This window comes from Schistocerca piceifrons, chromosome X (assembly GCF_021461385.2).
Source record: "Schistocerca piceifrons isolate TAMUIC-IGC-003096 chromosome X, iqSchPice1.1, whole genome shotgun sequence".
In the NCBI taxonomy this organism is placed as follows: Eukaryota; Metazoa; Arthropoda; class Insecta; order Orthoptera; family Acrididae; genus Schistocerca; species Schistocerca piceifrons.
This window is the reverse complement of record NC_060149.1, coordinates 474,412,113-474,430,012: the sequence shown is the minus strand read 5'-3', so window position 1 is coordinate 474,430,012 and position 17,900 is coordinate 474,412,113. Positions and strand designations below refer to the sequence as shown.

Genomic DNA, 17,900 nt, shown 5'->3' with positions numbered 1-17,900 from the left:
ATAGAGCTGGCCGTTTAAGTCAAGATCCTCGGAAAGTATAACATACAACGTATACGGCACAGTCGTCTCTGAAGCATGCACAGAGCCTACGGTTACAGGAGGCTCACCAGTCCTTAGGTCAGCATCTCGGGGTCTGCGAGGCCCGTATATTGTCAAAGATTCCTAAAGTTGTCGCTATTTGCCCCGGCATTAGAGGTGTGAATGGCTTATCGAATGACATAGCAGCGATGTACTCAGTAAAATCGTGCTTTTCACTTGGGCACAGGGGTGTGTGGCAGTAGTTGTTGTTTTCGTGGCCAGCAAACATTGAATTATCAGGAAACAAAATGCATGCTATGCTTTTGACATAAGCAATTACCGGCTGCAACAACTACAACGATCACCAAATAAATCAAATGACCTCATGTAAGCAATACAATAAGAACATGTGCAAGAAGCAGAAGTTCGTGTTTCTGCCATTCTGCGACTCTGTGTCGGGTACCATAAACGGCCTTCGGAAGAGACACAAATCTGTCTTCATGCCACTGTGAAAAATACGCCATCTATTAAGACCAGTAAACGGTGTGGTAGGCCTCATAAAACAGGGGGTTTACAAAATATTTTGCAAGTGCGGGCAAACAGTGTGCACCACGGAACAAGACAAGACGGAGCGTGAGAGGCTGTATCATCTACGCTAGCACAAAAAGTCCACAACAGCTGGACAATTTCTGGTAAACGGTCACCAGACGAAGTTTGACGGTATGTACTGCTTGTCGTGTTTCACTCTAGTGGCTTTTGGGACTGGGTGGTCATAGAGTGACAAATAACTCATAACCTCCTTAAGAGAGACGGCGGCCTACAGCTTAGTGCAGCAATCGTGAGATTCAATCAGACGCATCGAACCCGAAGTCAATGTATGCACATATATGACGATACCGAGTGATCCGCTGACGTGACAGCGTATATAAGGGCGTACCAACAGCCCATTTGCAGTAATTCCAGTTCACAACGGCCCAGGAAAACTTTTTAAAGTGTCATAAGCTTTCAACCCACGTGACGTGCATACAAGCACGAGAACATTTTATTTAATTAGCAGCCATGATTTTCAAAATGCTTTGAAGTTTAGGGTGGCATTTTTACGTATGAAATATGAAGAAAATTCAACAACAAAACAAGTACATTAGTGGCATTTTAGATGATTACTTTACGGACACCATTAATAATATGTCACATGCTAATAAAAAGTTTATGCTTTGAATGGTTTATATGAAATGAAACGAGCGTTTGGCGTTACTGGCCGGGAGGCCCCTTACGGGGCAGGTCCTGCCGCCTTGGTGCAGGTCTTATTACATTCGACGCCACATTGGGCGACCTGCGCGCCGGTTAGGGATGAAATGATAATGAAGACAGCGCAACACCCAGTCCCTGAGCGGAGAAAATCCTCTACCCAGGCGGGAATCGAACCCGAGCCCGTACGACGGCAATCAGTCACGCTGACCACTCAGCTATCGGGGCTGACAATGGTTTATACGATAATTTCTTAATATATGTTTCTTTACTACTGTTTATTGTCAGTGTCATCACACTCGCAGTTTTGCTTGCTGTCAGGTTCTGATTTTACTACTCATGTGACATACACATCCGAATGGTACGGAAATCGGTAGATGGGATGTACATGTTTCCTTAGACAGCAAAATTATTACAGTTTCAGAATAACTGGAATGATTTATTCAAGAGAAAGAGCTTCACAAATTGAGCAGGTGAATAACACGTTGGTCCATCACAAATCCTTATGAAAGCATTGATTGATAGAGTTGTTGGATGTCCTCCTGAGATCGTCAAAACCAGAGCTGGTTGGAGTGTTCTGCCCATAGTGTTCCGAACATCCTCAAATGGGGAGACATTCTGCAGTCTTGCTGGCCAAGATAGGGTTTGGCAAGCACAAAGGCAAGCTATAGAAACGCTCGCCGTGTGCGGGCGGACATTGTCCTGCTGAAATATAAGCACAGGACAATAAAATTGGGCGTAGAATATCGTCGACGTGCCGCTGTGTTGTAGGAGTTCCTCAGATGACAACCAAAGGGGTCCTGCAATGAAAAGAAATGGCACCCCAGACCACCACTTCTGGTTGTCAAGCAGTATGGAAGGCGACACTCAGGTTGGTAAGACAGCACTGTCCAGGGCGTCTCCAGATACGTCTTCGCCGGTCATCTGGGCTCACTTCGAAGCAAAACTCATCACTCATGACAATTATACTCCAGTCAATGACATTCCAAACCGACAACATGTCTGGAGACGTCCAGGACAGGGTGGGATAACAACCTGAGTGTTGCCCGCCATACGGCCCGACAACCAGGAGTGGCTCTCTGGGGTGTCATATCTTACCAGAGCAGCACCCTTTTGGTTGTTATCCGCGGCACCCTTACAGCACAGAGATACGTTGATGATATTCCTCACCCCGTTTTGTTGCTCTTCATGGCTTACATTTAAGCAACATAATGCCCTCGTGCACACGGCTAGAGCCTCTACTGCTTGTCTTCGTGCTTACCAAACCCTACTTTGGCCAGCAAGGTCGCCGGATCTCTCCCCAGTTGAGAACGTTTGCAGCATCATGGGCATCTACATCCACATGGACACTCTGCAAATCACATTTAAGTGCCTGGCAGAGGGTTCATCGAACTACCTTCAAAACTCTCTATTATTAAAAAAAAAGTGGTTCAAATGGCTCTGAGCACTATGGGACTTAACTTCTGAGGTCATCAGTCCCCTAGAACCTAGAACTACTTAAACCTAACTAACCTAAGGACATCACACACATCCATGCCCGAGGCAGGATTCCAACCTGCGACCGTAGCGGTCGCGCGGTTCCGGACTGTAGCGCCTAGAACCGCTCGGCCACTCCGGCCGGCTCTATTATTCCAATGTCGTATAGCGCGCGGAAAGAACGAACAGCTATATCTTTCCGTACGATCTCTGATTTCCCTTATTTTATCGTGGTGATCGTTTCTCCATATGTAGGTCGGTGTCAGCAAAAAATTTTCGCATTCGGAGGAGAAAGTTAGTGATTGGAATTTCGTGAGAAGATTATGTCGCAACGAAAAACGCCTTTGTTTTAATGACGTCTTGCCGAAATCATGTATCATTTCAGTGACACTCTCTCCCATAATACAAAACGTGCTGCCGTTCTTTGAATTTTTTTGATGTACTCCGTCAATCCTGTCTGGTGAGGATCCCACACCGCGCAGCAGTATTCTAGAAGAGGACGGACGAGCGTAGTGTAGGCAGTCCGTTTACTAGATCTGTTACATTTTCTAAGTGTCCTGCCAATAAAACGCAATCTTTGGTTAGCCTTCCCCACGACATTTTCTAAGTGTTTCTTCCAATGTAAGTTGTTCGTAATTGTAATTCCTAGGTATTTAGTTGAATTTACAGCCTTTAGATTTGACTGAAATATCGTGTAACCGAAGTTTAGCGGATTCCATTTAGCACTCACGTGGATGACCTCACACTTGTCGTTATTTAGGGTCAACTGCCAATTTTCGCACCATTCAGATATCTTTTCCAAATCGTTTTGCAATTTGTTTTGATCTTCTGATGACTTTATAAGTAGATAAACGACAGCGTCATCTGCAAACAACCTAAGACGGCTGCTCAGATTGTCTCCCAAAAATGAGGAACAGCAAAGGTCCTCTAACACTACCTTGGGGATCACCATAAATCACCTCTGTTTTACTCGATGACTTTCCGTCAATTACTACGAACTGTGACCTCTCTGACAGGAAATCACAAATCCAGTCACATAACTGAGGCGATATTCCATAAGCACGCAATTTCACTATAAGTCGCTTGTGTGGTACAGTGTCAAAAGCCTTCTGTAAATCTAGAAATACAGAATCAATCTGAAATCCCTTGTCAAAAGCACTCAACACTTCATGGGAACATCGTTCTTGTGTTTCACAAGAACGATGTTTTCTAAATCCATGTTGACTGTGTGTCAATAGACCGTTTTCTTCGAGTTAATTAACAATATTTGAATACAATATATGTTCGAAAATCCTGCTGCATATCGACGTTCATGATATGGGCCAGTAATTTAGTGGATTACTCCTGCCACCTTTGTTAAATATTGGTGTGACCTGTGCAACTTTCCAGTCTTTGGGCACGGATCTTTCGTCGAGCGAACGATTGTATATGATTGTTAAGTATGGAGCTAATGCATCATCATGCTCTGAATGGGATCTATTGGTATACAGTCAGGGCCATAAGATTTGCTTTTGTTAAGTGATTTAAGCTGCTTCACTACTCCGAGGATATTTACCTCTATTTTACTCATGTCGGCAGCTGTTGTTGATTCGAATTCTGGAATATCTACTTCGTCTAATGCCACCAGAATCTCTTAGGGTATTCTGCCAGGTTTCGGGGAAAAGTTTCGTTGTGGAAACTATTATAAGCATCTCGCATTGAAGTGCGCGCTAAATCTCGAGCTTCTGTAAAAGATCGTCAACCTTGGGGATTTTGCGTCTGTTTAAATTTGATATGTTTGTTTCGTTGTTTCTGTAACAGTGTTCTGGCCCGTTTTAGTACCAAGGAGGATGAGCTCCGTCATTTGTTAATTTATTGCGTATAAATCTCTCAATTGCTGCCGATACTATTTCTTTGAATTCAAGCCACATCTGGGTTATACTTATATTATTAATTTGGAAGGAGTGGAGATTGTCCCTCAGGAAAGAAGTAAGTGAATTCTTATCTGCTATTTTGAATAGGTATATTTTTCGCTTATTTTTGGGGGATTTGGGAGTTACAATATTCAATCTCGCTACGACAGCCCTGTGTTCACTAATCCCTGTATCCGTTTTGATGCTTGTTATTAACTCAGGATTTTTGTTGCTAAGGGGTTTTGATGACCTAACATGCCAATTGGACAGAATTTGGCACGATATCCCTCAGGAGAACATCCACCAACTCCATCAATCAATGCCAAACCGAGTAAGTGCTTGCATAAGGGCCAAAGGTCGACCAGCGCGATACTGAGTTGCTCAGTTTATGAAATTAGTTCTCTTTACTAAAACTGAAATTGTAATGCTTTGTTTGTTTGTGTATGTGCATCACTTCTATCAATTTCCGTCCCATTCGGGTAAGTGCCTCATGGTGCGTCTTGTACATTGGTTGCTCAGCGGAACGGTTAAGGTACTGCCCTCACATTCTAATTGTTAGGAAAATGACTTCGGTCATTATTTTTATTCAATTAATTGGGTTAAATGTAATTTTTATTGCTATTCATTTGTCACATCGTTAACTTTTTAAATTGCTCTCAGCTTTTCTCCCTATTGTTTTTCCACTTGTATCTTCGTGTACCTGAATTTAATTATTTTTATTTATCCACCGGAATATTTAAACATTTGAAACTGTCAACGTATGGGTTTAAAATCAAACACGAAATAATCTATTTACAATTACCCTGCAGTGGTGTCAAAAATGTATTTTCCGTTACAAGATGTACATTTTTTGGGTGCTTAAAGCCATACAAACTTTTTAAACATTAATGATTATTCCACTATGGACAAAGTAATGCAGGTGAAGATTTAAACGAAATAAGGAATTATATACAAAAAAACGAATTTCAGCTACATGATGAACGGAAATAATGGATGCAATAACATGGACAAAAATATAGGATGACGAAACGGAAGAAATTTAATCGAAGTTAATACATGAAAGTAATTAAAATCACATACATAAAGATTCCAAGTGGAAAAAGAAGATACGAAGAAATAATGAAAGCTGTTGAAAAAGTTTATACGTTGATTGAAATGATGTGAGAAATGAACAGAAATAAAAAAATACATTTAACCCAATTAAACAGTAACAGTAATGACCAAAATCAATTCCATAAAGTTTAAAAGTAAGCAATTTCAGAGCACCTGACAAGTTTCGAACCCACGACCTCATGATTGTGAACTCAGTACCCTTTTTATTTATTTTTATATATGTGGAATTTGTATTTACTTTATACCACAACGAAAATAAATGTACCTAGGACCACATCGTGCTCTGAGTAAACAAAACAAATATCTCGGTACTCTCCTACACTGAGGTAATATACAGGGTGAGTCACTAACTATTGCCACCTAGAATAGCTCCGAAAGTGTGATAGGAGCTGAAAAGTTTGTGGGACAAAATTTGCATGGGACAACGGGGGCCATAATATGACGTTGGTTTTTTGTTTCTAGGTGGGGTCGCTTCAGAGATATGAAGGTCAACTTTGTTTTTTTAAATGGGATGGTATAGTCTGGTACATATTTCTGATAGCGGCTATCGAGAAGAATCCAATGATGTGTAACAGTAAGGTCTTTGAGGGTCAACGAAGGTCACAAATGTGGCATGAACGTCCATTTACAGAAGGTGTTCGAAGTGACGATCATTAGCGTTAATGCAGTGCTGCAATCTTCTTATCATGGATTGAGTGGTATCCCTTATCACATCGGCACTTATCGAAACACATGCTCTGACAATTTTCTCCCGCATATCTTCAGGTGTAGTTGGAACGTCTTTATGAACAGTGTCTTCTAGGAATCCCCACAAGAAAAAATCCAGAGGCGTCAAGTCTGGCGAACGAGCCGGCCACGACATATCTCCTCCGCGTCGAATCCAACGATTTGGGAATTGTCTCTGCAACTCATTTCTAGTTATCAGCGAAAAATGTGCCGGACACCCATCATGTTGGTACCACATTGTGTCCCTTGTTCCTAAAGGTATTTCTTCAAATGACAGACCAATTTTTTCTTGCAGGAATGTGGTGTACTTCCTACCATTAAGATTTCCTTCGATGAAATAGGGGCCTATAATTCTGTCCTCCAGAACCCCACACCATATACATTCACCGCCCACGGTTTTTGGTGTGAAACTTGCCGCAGTCAACATGGATTGTCAGTTGCCCAATAATGCATGTCATGCAGATTAACATTTCCGTGGTTCGTCAACAAATAAAATCAAATTAATAAATGTATCATTCCCCTGAATCTGAAATTGAGCCCATCGGCTCTTAGTGGAGACTGATATGGTAAGGATGATATTTATGGTAATGCAGAACACGAACAACACTACTCTGGCTCATGCCAGATTCCCTTGCGATTTGAAGCGAATTAACACAAGGATCCAGAACCCTCCTTAGTAACTTTCCTTTGTCGGATATGTTTCCGATGCATTAAAGATCTAGTTGTTCTCAATTTATCATAGACATATTTAAATGTTCGACGTGTAGAGGAGTACGTTGAGAATATCTTTCAGCGTAAAGAACTCTAGCTCTCACTGAATTTTGTTGGCATTCTGCGTAAAAGAGAAGCATATCGACATTCGCTTGATTCGACGATACTAGTCTTACCGCTCCTATTAGTGTTGTATTGCGAAACCGTCGAATGGGGTTTATGTGTCAATGGCACGTTAGATGGATATGCCGTATTCGGCGAATATTTACTATTTGCACGATATACGGGAGAAAACTGTCAGAGTATGTGCTTCGATAAGTGCCGACGTGATAAGGAATACCACTCAATCCATGATAAGAAGATTGCAGCACTGCATTGTAATTAATGGTCATCACTTCGAACACCTTCTGTAAATGGACGTTCATGCCACCTTTTTGAACTTCATTGACCTTCAAAGATCCATCATTGGATGCGCCTCGATAGCCGCTATCTGAAAATAAGTATCAAACTATAGCATCCCATTGATATAAACGAAGTTGATCTTCATATCTCTGACTAGACTCCACCTAGCAACAAAAAACCAACGTCGTATTATGGCTCCCGTTGTCCCATGCAACGTTTGTACCACAAACGTTTCAGCTACTATCATACTTCCGGAGTTATTCTAGGTGGCATTAGTTAGTGACTCACGAAAAATGTGCTTCTTACACGAAGCAGAAGGGTGTGTCACTACTCTCCTTACGCTTCATCATCCAGGTATGTCTTCACGCATGTCGTATGTTATTCCACCGGTAATCGGGCATGTTCTTGTCAGTTCAGTCAATGGGTATCTTCTCCTACCTGTTGATGGTACAGCTGCGTGGACGATCGCATAGGGCACTCCCAAAGTAATTAGAAAAATATTGTCCATATTTTGGGTTCCGTACAAACATGCAATGACGTTCTTGTAGGTAGTTGCAAAAATCCAATACATCTTTAGGTCCATCGTGAATTAAGTATTGTACCACATGCCTACGGACCCACGTGACTGCGTTGGTTTTGGTGCGCGGGGAATACTGTTCATCCAGAAATAGTAGAAGCCGAGGTGTGATGTGCTCCAGAGTCAGTCGTAGAAAATACGACGAAATTTGTCGCACCAACCGCCATACGTCTTCTGCTGCGCCACATGTGAGGCGGTGCTCGTCCGTGTCCGGTACTCCGCAGTCAGCACGTAGAGGCGAGTCCGACACATTTATCTTGTGGAGGCGTGATCGGGTGATCCGTTTACCGTTGACTGTGATGTACGATGTGGATCGGACGTCTGTGTCCAGTGTAACCGTGTGTATCGTCCACCACACCACCTTCAAAATAACCTGAGGGTTTCTGGCCTCCACGATGTTTGGCTGGTGCCTCTGCTGTAGGACGCGATATATGTACCGCGCCGACGCCTGCTTTGTCCGTGGCACTGCGATACGGACATAACTGTGTTCACTGTAAAAGTGCCCAAAATAATAAAAGGCTGGAGGTATGTCTTGCGTCGTCAGTGGGGGCATAGGGGAGGACGGAGCTAATGACTACAGCAGCAAACCTGTCAAACTCTCCGAGTGGTGGCGTCACAGTTTGATGTGCGAACCTTGTCATCTCTCTGAATCTGAAGTTGAGCCCATCGGCACATTCAGTGCGATGCACACAACAATCCGTACCAGTTAATTCTGTTCCGCTCTGTCTTGGACATAGACTAGGCCAAGACCTCCTCTTTCTGGGGGAAGAGTCAGCAACTTATAACTGACTTTGAAGAGCACGCCTGTACTGACGTAGGCTCCGAGTGCCGCTAATAGACGTCGAGACATCAGTAACGGTACTGGAAGGACACGCGCTACGTGTGGAAGGCGTGACGCGAGGTAAACATTGACGAAATGTGTCCTTTGAAAAATGTCAAGGGTCCGCGGACGAAGGTTGGAGATCTTGACCCGAATTTTTTGTAATAAGCGGCGGTAGTTAAGGGCCGCAGTGCATCGTATGTTGTCGTGAAACTCTGTTCCGAGACATTTGATAGTGACACTACGCTGTAGGGGGTCGACAAACGCTGGGGTCAACCCGTCTCTTTATGGCCATGGCGACCGAATGGGTGACGTTGAGACAGCTGCCGGAAGCCGCACCGTATGTGGTAATCCATTCTAGTGCGCTGGTTACTTCGGCGCGATTGCGGAGCACGAGAACCAGATCGTCCGCATATGCTGTACAACGAAATGTGACGTCACGTAAGGTGAGTACGGTGAGACGTTGACGGAGGCCGCATAGGAGCGGTTCCAGTGCCAGAGCGCAGAGTAAGATCCACAAGGGGCAGCCTTGACTCACCGATCTGAAAATCGGGAGGGACTTCTTGAGATGCCCGTTAAGGGGCACCTAGGAAGTCGTCCCTCTGAGGAGGCGCATCACGACGTTTGTGAATTGCTGTGGGTACTGTATGTGTTGGAGAACGGACGTTAGGTACCCGTGATCCACTCGATCGAAAGCTTGGTTAAAATCTAGTGATGACAGCGCTCCCGTGATGCGGCGTGCCCTCGCTAGGGCTACTATGTCACGATATCGACACAGTGCTGTGTGGATGTTTTTGATACCCCCTAGGCAAGCCTGATCTGGTGAGATGACGTGAGGCAGGGTTGCTAATAGTCTGTTGTGTATCTTCATGTCGCAGTTGACGAATGTTAAAGGGCGGTAATCATGTACCCGAGCCCCACCTTTAGGTTTATGAACCGGAATAATTATTCCTTCTACGAAGGGCGTGCGGAGCGGCACCGAGGGGGACATAAGTTCCTGACAGATGGCTGTCAACTTGGGAGCCAGTAAATACTGGAAAGTTCTATAAAACTCCACAGGGAGCCCGTTAGGGCCGAGAGACTTGTTCGCCGCTCCTTTACCTATGGCGTCGATAACTTCGTCTTCCGTAATGTCGTTCAATAATTCAGTTTTTAAATTCTGTGGGAGAATACCATAAACCAGTCGTGAGACTCCTGTCAGCGTCGTCGGGTCGGAACATAGAGCAGAATAAAGTCGTGTGTAATGGTCGAAGAAGGCTGCACCAACATCGCGTTGCGTGGCGTGGTGACGGCCGTCCTCAGTGGTGATGGCCTGAATCAGCGCCCATCTTCGCAGTTTAATTTCTCGAAAGACGTCGTACGTTGTGGGTCGTTCCGTTGCGAGTCTGTCATGTGTTCGGGCTCGGACGATCGTTCCTTTGAGGTGTCGGCACATATGACCTACGATCTGTTCCTTCGCACACTGTACTGTTAGCTGTCGTTCATGTGTGGGTGGCAAGGAGGCACAATCGTGAAGGACGGTGAAATAAAAATCAAGGGTATGCCGCCTCCAAGCAGTGGTCTACCGACCATACGTAATAAAGGTTCTCCGTAGGGCCGGCTTGGTGCAGTTTAATCACCAACTGATCGATGTAGGATACGTCGGGAGGAGGCGGACGCACGAACTCCACGTATCCTCGATGGCGTGTCGACAATCCGGAGAAGCGAGATGAGCAAGGTTTAATTTCCAGGTATGTCGGCTCCGCCACACCCGTCGGCGACGAAGGGTGACGGGACGTATATAGGCCTATATAGGCCTCATGATCAGAAAAGGATATTGACCACACCTCCGCGCCGCTCACTGTTGCTGCGAGAGAACTGGCGACATAAATCCTATCAATGCGACTAGACGAGTGGGTCGTGAAAAGAATATATCCCAGTCGATTTCCTCGGACATGTTCCCGTGTATCTACCAGCTGGAGATTGCTGTTGAGTGTCCCAAGTCCGGGGCATGGTGAATGGCATGGCAGCTTATCTTTAGGTGCTTGGGTACTACCGAAACCGCCCCTAGTACCAAGTCATCGAACCTGCCCTGAAAAAGCGGTGCTACTCCTGCGAAGAAGAGCGATCGGCCACGACGACGATCGTGCATCGTCCGCCTACAGGCCCTTCCTGAGAGGACTCCACAGTTAGTTGGTGAGGTGTGCGACACATGACCCTTGTAACCATACATACCCGGGAAATCGGCGACGAAGACTTGGAGAAAGACTACGCCAACGGCTGCTGCACTGAGCATGTCTTGGAGCAGCGACAACTTCGTACATGTCCGAATGGTGTTTATGTTGATGGACGATAAGCGATAGGTCTGTAGATCGTCTCCGGCAATGTGGGCCGCCGTCAGCGTCACCGTAAAAGTTGGGGCCTGGAATCTGCAGGCCGCGTCCGCACCGTCATCTGTTGCTACTCGGGAGGGGCTGAGGTGTAGGAGGAGAGACCTCTCTCTTCATCCACCACAGCGGGCGCAGAATCGTCTTCAATGTCATCCGCCCAAGGTTCTTAAGTTAACAGTGGCTGCGGTAGAACACTTGTGAGCTGAGTGACCAAAGGTGAGCCGGCCGGAGTAGCCGAGCGGTTCTAGGCGCTACTGCCTGGAACTGCGAGACCGCTACGGTCCCAGGTTAGAATCCTGCCTCGATCATGGATGTGTGTGATGTCCTTGGGTTAGTTAGGTTTAGGTAGTTCTAAGTTCTAGGGGACTGATGACCTCAGAAGTTAAGTCCCATAGTGCTTAGAGCCATTTGAACCATTTTTTTTGACCAAGGATGAATCCGCAGTTGTTTCTGGTTAAGTACCAGTGGGGGCGCTGTGCTTGTGATCTGTTTTCCGAGAGTGCGGCAACGGGTTTGTCGAAATCAGAGAAAGTAACAGGTGAGGGCGATCCTGTGTCATCCATTTTTCTCGTCTCGTCGGCTGTCCGGTTGTCAACTGGAGAAGACGTCCGCTGGAGGCAATCGTCTGAGGGTATGCAACGTCGCCTTTTATGTTTCCTCGATGACCTTTGTTTGCGGACGTGGGTTTCTGTGTTCGAAGGAGCGTGTGGTTCCCGCATCGCAACCCCCTCAGGGAAAAAAGCAGAGGTCGGTACAACTTTTTGCGTCGCGTTCCATTCTTTCGTGTCGATGGAGTCGATGGGTGGCTATGTGCAATCTCTGTGGACTCCGTAATGATGTTTGTCAATCCAGGACTTGCGACGGGTGCGCATTCTAACGCTTCCTGTATCCCAAGAGCCTTTCGTCTGCCATGACGGTCGATCGTGTCACCCCTGCGTAATTGAAGGGGAGAGACGTGAGCGTAGGAGGTGGTGCCGTGTCATCTAATGGAATTTTTGTAACCCGACGTTGAATACACGCCGAGCGTACATGACCCTCCTAGCCACAACCAGAATAAGTATGAGGTTGTCCATCGTACATTTCGATTGTTCGACATCCACCTATGACTAAGTAGGATGGCACGTGTTTCCTTAATTCAATTTTGACTTATCGGACACCGTTGAGGACCTGGTATGTCTCGAAGGTGTTCCGTTTTTCGGCCACGTTTGCTAATTACTGTCCCATACTGGCCGAAAGCTGCGGTAACTATGTCCGGCGGCGTAATACTAGTCCTGCATTGTCAACGGTAACCGCCCCGATATGACAATCGGAGTGTTTGAACTTGAAAGTATTCGCACGTCTGCTCACAACAGCGTGACATAACTCTTCATCAACCATGTTGACATAAGCGACGCTACTTGCGATGGATAAGTGGATACCGATGACGTGCAGTGGTGGTATTTGAACTTCGTCACGGATGAATCGTTCGATTTCAAAAGCTCGTGGTCTTGCGTGGTCAGGCTGGAAGCTGATCTTTATGGTAGCTTTTCTGTACGGAAGAGCCATAGGGACTCAGTGTCCAAGGACGTGAGTACTAGCTGCGACGAGGAAGTAAACAAACTACGCGCGCTCACGACTCTGCGGACGGGACGTAAATAAGACGTCCTCGTCGCTCACCTACGGAAAGCAGACTGCGTACCTTAAACGTTACAATGCGTAACCAGTTTGATATACAATGTTTTATAGCTGTATACTACCCAGCGAAATTCCGAAATTCTGTTTTGTCGATTACTCGAAAACGAGGATCTACCAGGGTGAATTTCTGTAGGGTGTGATACTTGGGACCCTAACTTAAATCACCGTACAGATGATTTCCAAAAGTACGTCCCATCGCTGGGAACTTCTCCTTGTCAGAGTGCATTTCGATAAAACAAATAGCCTTAATAGTGTCAAAGGGATTTACAAAGAAAAGTAATGCTTTGCCAGAAGAAATGTGTGTTTCATACCTAAGGTATTCTATATAGTGCGCTTCTTCCTGGGAGGAATGATAAACATTAACGTTAAAATTTGAACCTATCATAATTTGTGAATGTTTAATTGCTCTGTCTTTTTTTATTCATTGCTAGATTGTAGTGACATTATCTGAAAACTGCAGTGTCGACGTGGTTGACTACTGACCTGCCTGTAAGTGTCCTCGATCGTGGGAATGTAAGACTCGCGGAACGTGCCTTTGACGAATCGCAGCACGAGCGAGCTCTTCCCCACACCGCCAGCGCCGAACACCACTACACGATAATCGTTGCTCTGCTCCGGCATCCTGATCTGCACTGCCACTGCAACAGAAGGGACACAGCATCAAGTAATGATCAATCGCTAGCTTTCAACGCTACAGTTTGCCACCATAGGTCATCAACGTGATTTTTTTTTCTTATTATCTATAGCTGTTTATTAGTAACTTGCATCTAACGGGTTTTACAGATCTTCATATGACACACTTTACATATCGCACGAGTAATTCGATAAGTAAAGTAACAGAAGTTGTCATTAAATAGCCACTTATGCACCAATACTGTAGTATGGCACATGCCTCATAGGTTTTCAGTAAGTACGAGGGGCTTTCAGTAAGTAACGCAACACTTTTTTCTGAAAGCAGGTTGGTTTTGTTAGGATTCCAATACCCCATATTATTCCAAACTCTTCTGTCTACATACCCCCATTTCTCAACATGATCTCCGTTCAATGCGAGGCCTTACGCCACCTGACTGGGAAGGCCTGCGTGCCCGCATGGCACCACTCTACTGATCGACGTCGGAACCAACGTCTTGCTGCATCAATAACCTCCCAATCACCCACGTACTGTTTCTCACAGAGAGCATCCTTCATAGGGCCAAAAAGATGGAAGGTGAAAGGTGCGAGATGGGGCTGTAGGGTGGATGAGGAGGAACATTCCAATGAAGGTTTGAGAGCTATCGAGAGTGCAGGCTTGTGTGAAACGTCCAGTTCGATACTTCGATCACTTCGAATGAGAGTGTTCGCACGTTTCAACATCGCAGGAGTCAGCTGTGTGCGGCCGGTCGGCACGCGGGAGCTCGGACAGGCATGCGCGACCTTGTTGCGATGATGACAGACACCTCAGCGTGTTTTTGTTCGCTTTTGCAAGAGCCTATGAATATCTGCGATGTTCTGGTTTTCTGGCAAAAGAAACTCAATGCCAGATCTCTGCTTGGAATGCACCTCCGCTACAGACGTTACTTTGAAAGCTATGTGTAGCGCAGCCGCCTGTCAGAACATCATGAAAGAGGGAATATTCCATAATGTTCCACAGCAAATTCCGCATTTTTTACCCGAAATTGGCCGAGAAAAATATGTGTTGCATTACTTATTGAACGCCCCTCGTTGTCTTCTTTTTGAATATTTTAGATAGAACTTATTTGCTGGAAACGTTTCTTACAGATATGAAACTTACTTGGGCGCCGCCCAGTCCTGTAGATAATATACATCAGCATCTTCCACAAGAAACACAGTAACAGTTCACCTGCTTTGAGGGCTGAGTTTGGTCGGACGTTACTATTCGGAAACAAAATATAGGTTGAGAGAAGCCGGATCAGTTCTGGGCAAGCTCTTTCAAGCTGCTCTGGGTGTCTCGGTAATTAGTGGTGTTCACTGTAAAGAAGACGGGTAGAAGGACGCCCTCGTGACCTCGAAAGAACACTCTCTTAACTTCGATAACTGCTGGAATTTTTGATGAAGATGATATTTCTTTCCCTATAAGAGAAGCTTTCATTCTACCCTACCTCTAGAAACTCCTAAACAGTCAGCGAGCCTTAAGAGGTAGGATGAACTGCGAGACATGTCTACATGTGCTAATTACTGGTGAGAAATAATTGCTAAGAAAAAAATTTGATACATCGTGCCTTTATCGAGTTCATAAACACTGAAATCAGTCAAGCAGGCCCTTGCGCGCGCAAATTCAAGTGGTCCGCCAGCGCAAATTCAAGTGGTCCGCCAGCGCAAATTCAAGTGGTCCGCCAGAGACGGATCGCCAAACATGTGCTTCGTTTGGTTTCCTGAACCGACCAAGAGAGCGATACAAAAATTAGGCTGGAACGGTTGTAAGAATCGGACCTGAGCCAAAGGCTGAGCGGTCTCGTGCGCTATCGACTGTTCTACGAAAGGACAGGTTGGTTGATTTGGGGAAGGGGACCAAAAAGCGAGTTCTTTCAAAAGAACCACCCCGGCATTTGCCTGAAGCGATTAAGGGAAATCACGGTAAATGTAAATCAGGATGGCCAGACACGGGTTTGAGCCGTCGTCCTCCCGAATGGAAGTCCAGTGTGCGCTACGAGAGCAACTGACACTAACTGTATCAGGCAGGCCGCTTGAATTTGCGTGCGCAACTGACTGAATTGCTAAATCCAATGCTAATTAACTCGGAAACGACGCAAAAATCGAATTTTTCCATAACAATTATTTTTCAGCAGAACCTGCCACCTAACACGGTTACAGGCTTTTCAGGCTGTTCCTGCCCGTCCCGTATATGTCCTGACACTTCGGAGCTATAGCTATCACTGATATGTAGCTAGAACAATGGAAATGTTAACTGCAGCACTCCTTAGTAATAAGGATCAGCGGCGGATTAATTGACCATCAAACTATATCTTTCCCCCGGCCGCGGTGGTCTCGCGGTTCTAGGCGCGCAGTCCGGAACCGTGCCACTGCTACGGTCGCAGGTTCGAATCCTGCCTCGGGCATGGATGTTTGTGATGTCCTTAGGTTAGTTAGGTTTCAGTAGTTCTAAGTTCTAGGGGACTAATGACCACAGCAGTTGAGTCCCATAGTGCTCAGAGCCATTTTGAACTACACTCCTGGAAATTGAAATAAGAACACCGTGAATTCATTGTCCCAGGAAGGGGAAACTTTATTGACACATTCCTGGGGTCAGATACATCACATGATCACACTGACAGAACCACAGGCACATAGACACAGGCAACAGAGCATGCACAATGTCGGCACTAGTACAGTGTATATCCACCTTTCGCAGCAATGCAGGCTGCTATTCTCCCATGGAGACGATCGTAGAGATGCTGGTTGTAGTCCTGTGGAACGGCTTGCCATGCCATTTCCACCTGGCGCCTCAGTTGGACCAGCGTTCGTGCTGGACGTGCAGACCGCGTGAGACGACGCTTCATCCAGTCCCAAACATGCTCAATGGGGGACAGATCCGGAGATCTTGCTGGCCAGGGTAGTTGACTTACACCTTCTAGAGCACGTTGGGTGGCACGGGATACATGCGGACGTGCATTGTCCTGTTGGAACAGCAAGTTCCCTTGCCGGTCTAGGAATGGTAGAACGATGTGTTCGATGACGGTTTGGATGTACCGTGCACTATTCAGCGTCCCCTCGACGATCACCAGTGGTGTACGGCCAGTGTAGGAGATCGCTCCCCACACCATGATGCCGGGTGTTGGCCCTGTGTGCCTCGGTCGTATGCAGTCCTGATTGTGGCGCTCACCTGCACGGCGCCAAACACGCATACGACCATCATTGGCACCAAGGCAGAAGCGACTCTCATCGCTGAAGACGACACGTCTCCATTCGTCCCTCCATTCACGCCTGTCGCGACACCACTGGAGGCGGGCTGCACGATGTTGGGGCGTGAGCGGAAGACGGCCTAACGGTGTGCGGGACCGTAGCCCAGCTTCATGAAGACGGTTGCGAATGGTCCTCGCCTCGCCGATACCCCAGGAGCAACAGTGTCCCTAATTTGCTGGGAAGTGGCGGTGCGGTCCCCTACGGCACTGCGTAGGATCCTACGGTCTTGGCGTGCATCCGTGCGTCGCTGCGGTCCGGTCCCAGGTCGACGGGCACGTGCACTTTCCGCTGACCACTGGCGACAACATCGATGTACTGTGGAGACCTCACGCCCCACGTGTTGAGCAATTCGGCGGTACGTCCACCCGGCCTCCCGCATGCCCACTGTACGCCCTCGCTCAAAGTCCGTCAACTGCACATACGGTTCACGTCCACGCTGTCGCAGCATGCTACCAGTGTTAAAGACTGCGATGGAGCTCCGTATGCCACGGCAAACTGGCTACACTGACGGCGGCGGTGCACAAATGCTGCGCAGCTAGCGCCATTCGACGGCCAACACCGCGGTTCCTGGTGTGTCTGCTGTGCCGTGCGTGTGATCATTGCTTGTACAGCCCTCTCGCAGTGTCCGGAGCAAGTATGGTGGGTCTGACACACCGGTGTCAATGTGTTCTTTTTTCCATTTCCAGGAGTGTATATCTTTCCCATGGCAATACTGGTGTGTACAACTTGGTATATTTGAAAAGATAAGGACAGAAAGAAAATTTTCCGACCTAGCATTGACAAATAGTACGTCTTAGGCCAGAAATGCACTTATTTTCGATATAATCGAACTTGAGCTTTGTGCTACTCTTTCCTGAAATTTAGATTCCGTTCCGGATGTTATATTACGAAACATTTGTAAAATATGCATATGTGAGTGTCGTAATACCTTCATAAGCCTGAAAACATTTCTTAACTAACTAAGTGATTTCCGA

At 46.3% G+C, this 17,900-nt stretch overlaps 1 protein-coding gene across 1 annotated transcript in view; it reads right to left on the bottom strand.

The window, feature by feature from the left end:
- LOC124723121 (GTP-binding protein Di-Ras2) overlaps nt 1-17,900 on the bottom strand; it is an 857,802-nt gene that overhangs the window by 104,570 nt on the left and 735,332 nt on the right. Inside the window, exon 5 of the mRNA XM_047248304.1 lies at nt 13,510-13,664. Within this exon, the coding sequence (XP_047104260.1) occupies nt 13,510-13,647 (138 nt within the window). The 5' untranslated portion in view covers nt 13,648-13,664. The remainder of the gene's footprint in view (nt 1-13,509; nt 13,665-17,900) is intronic.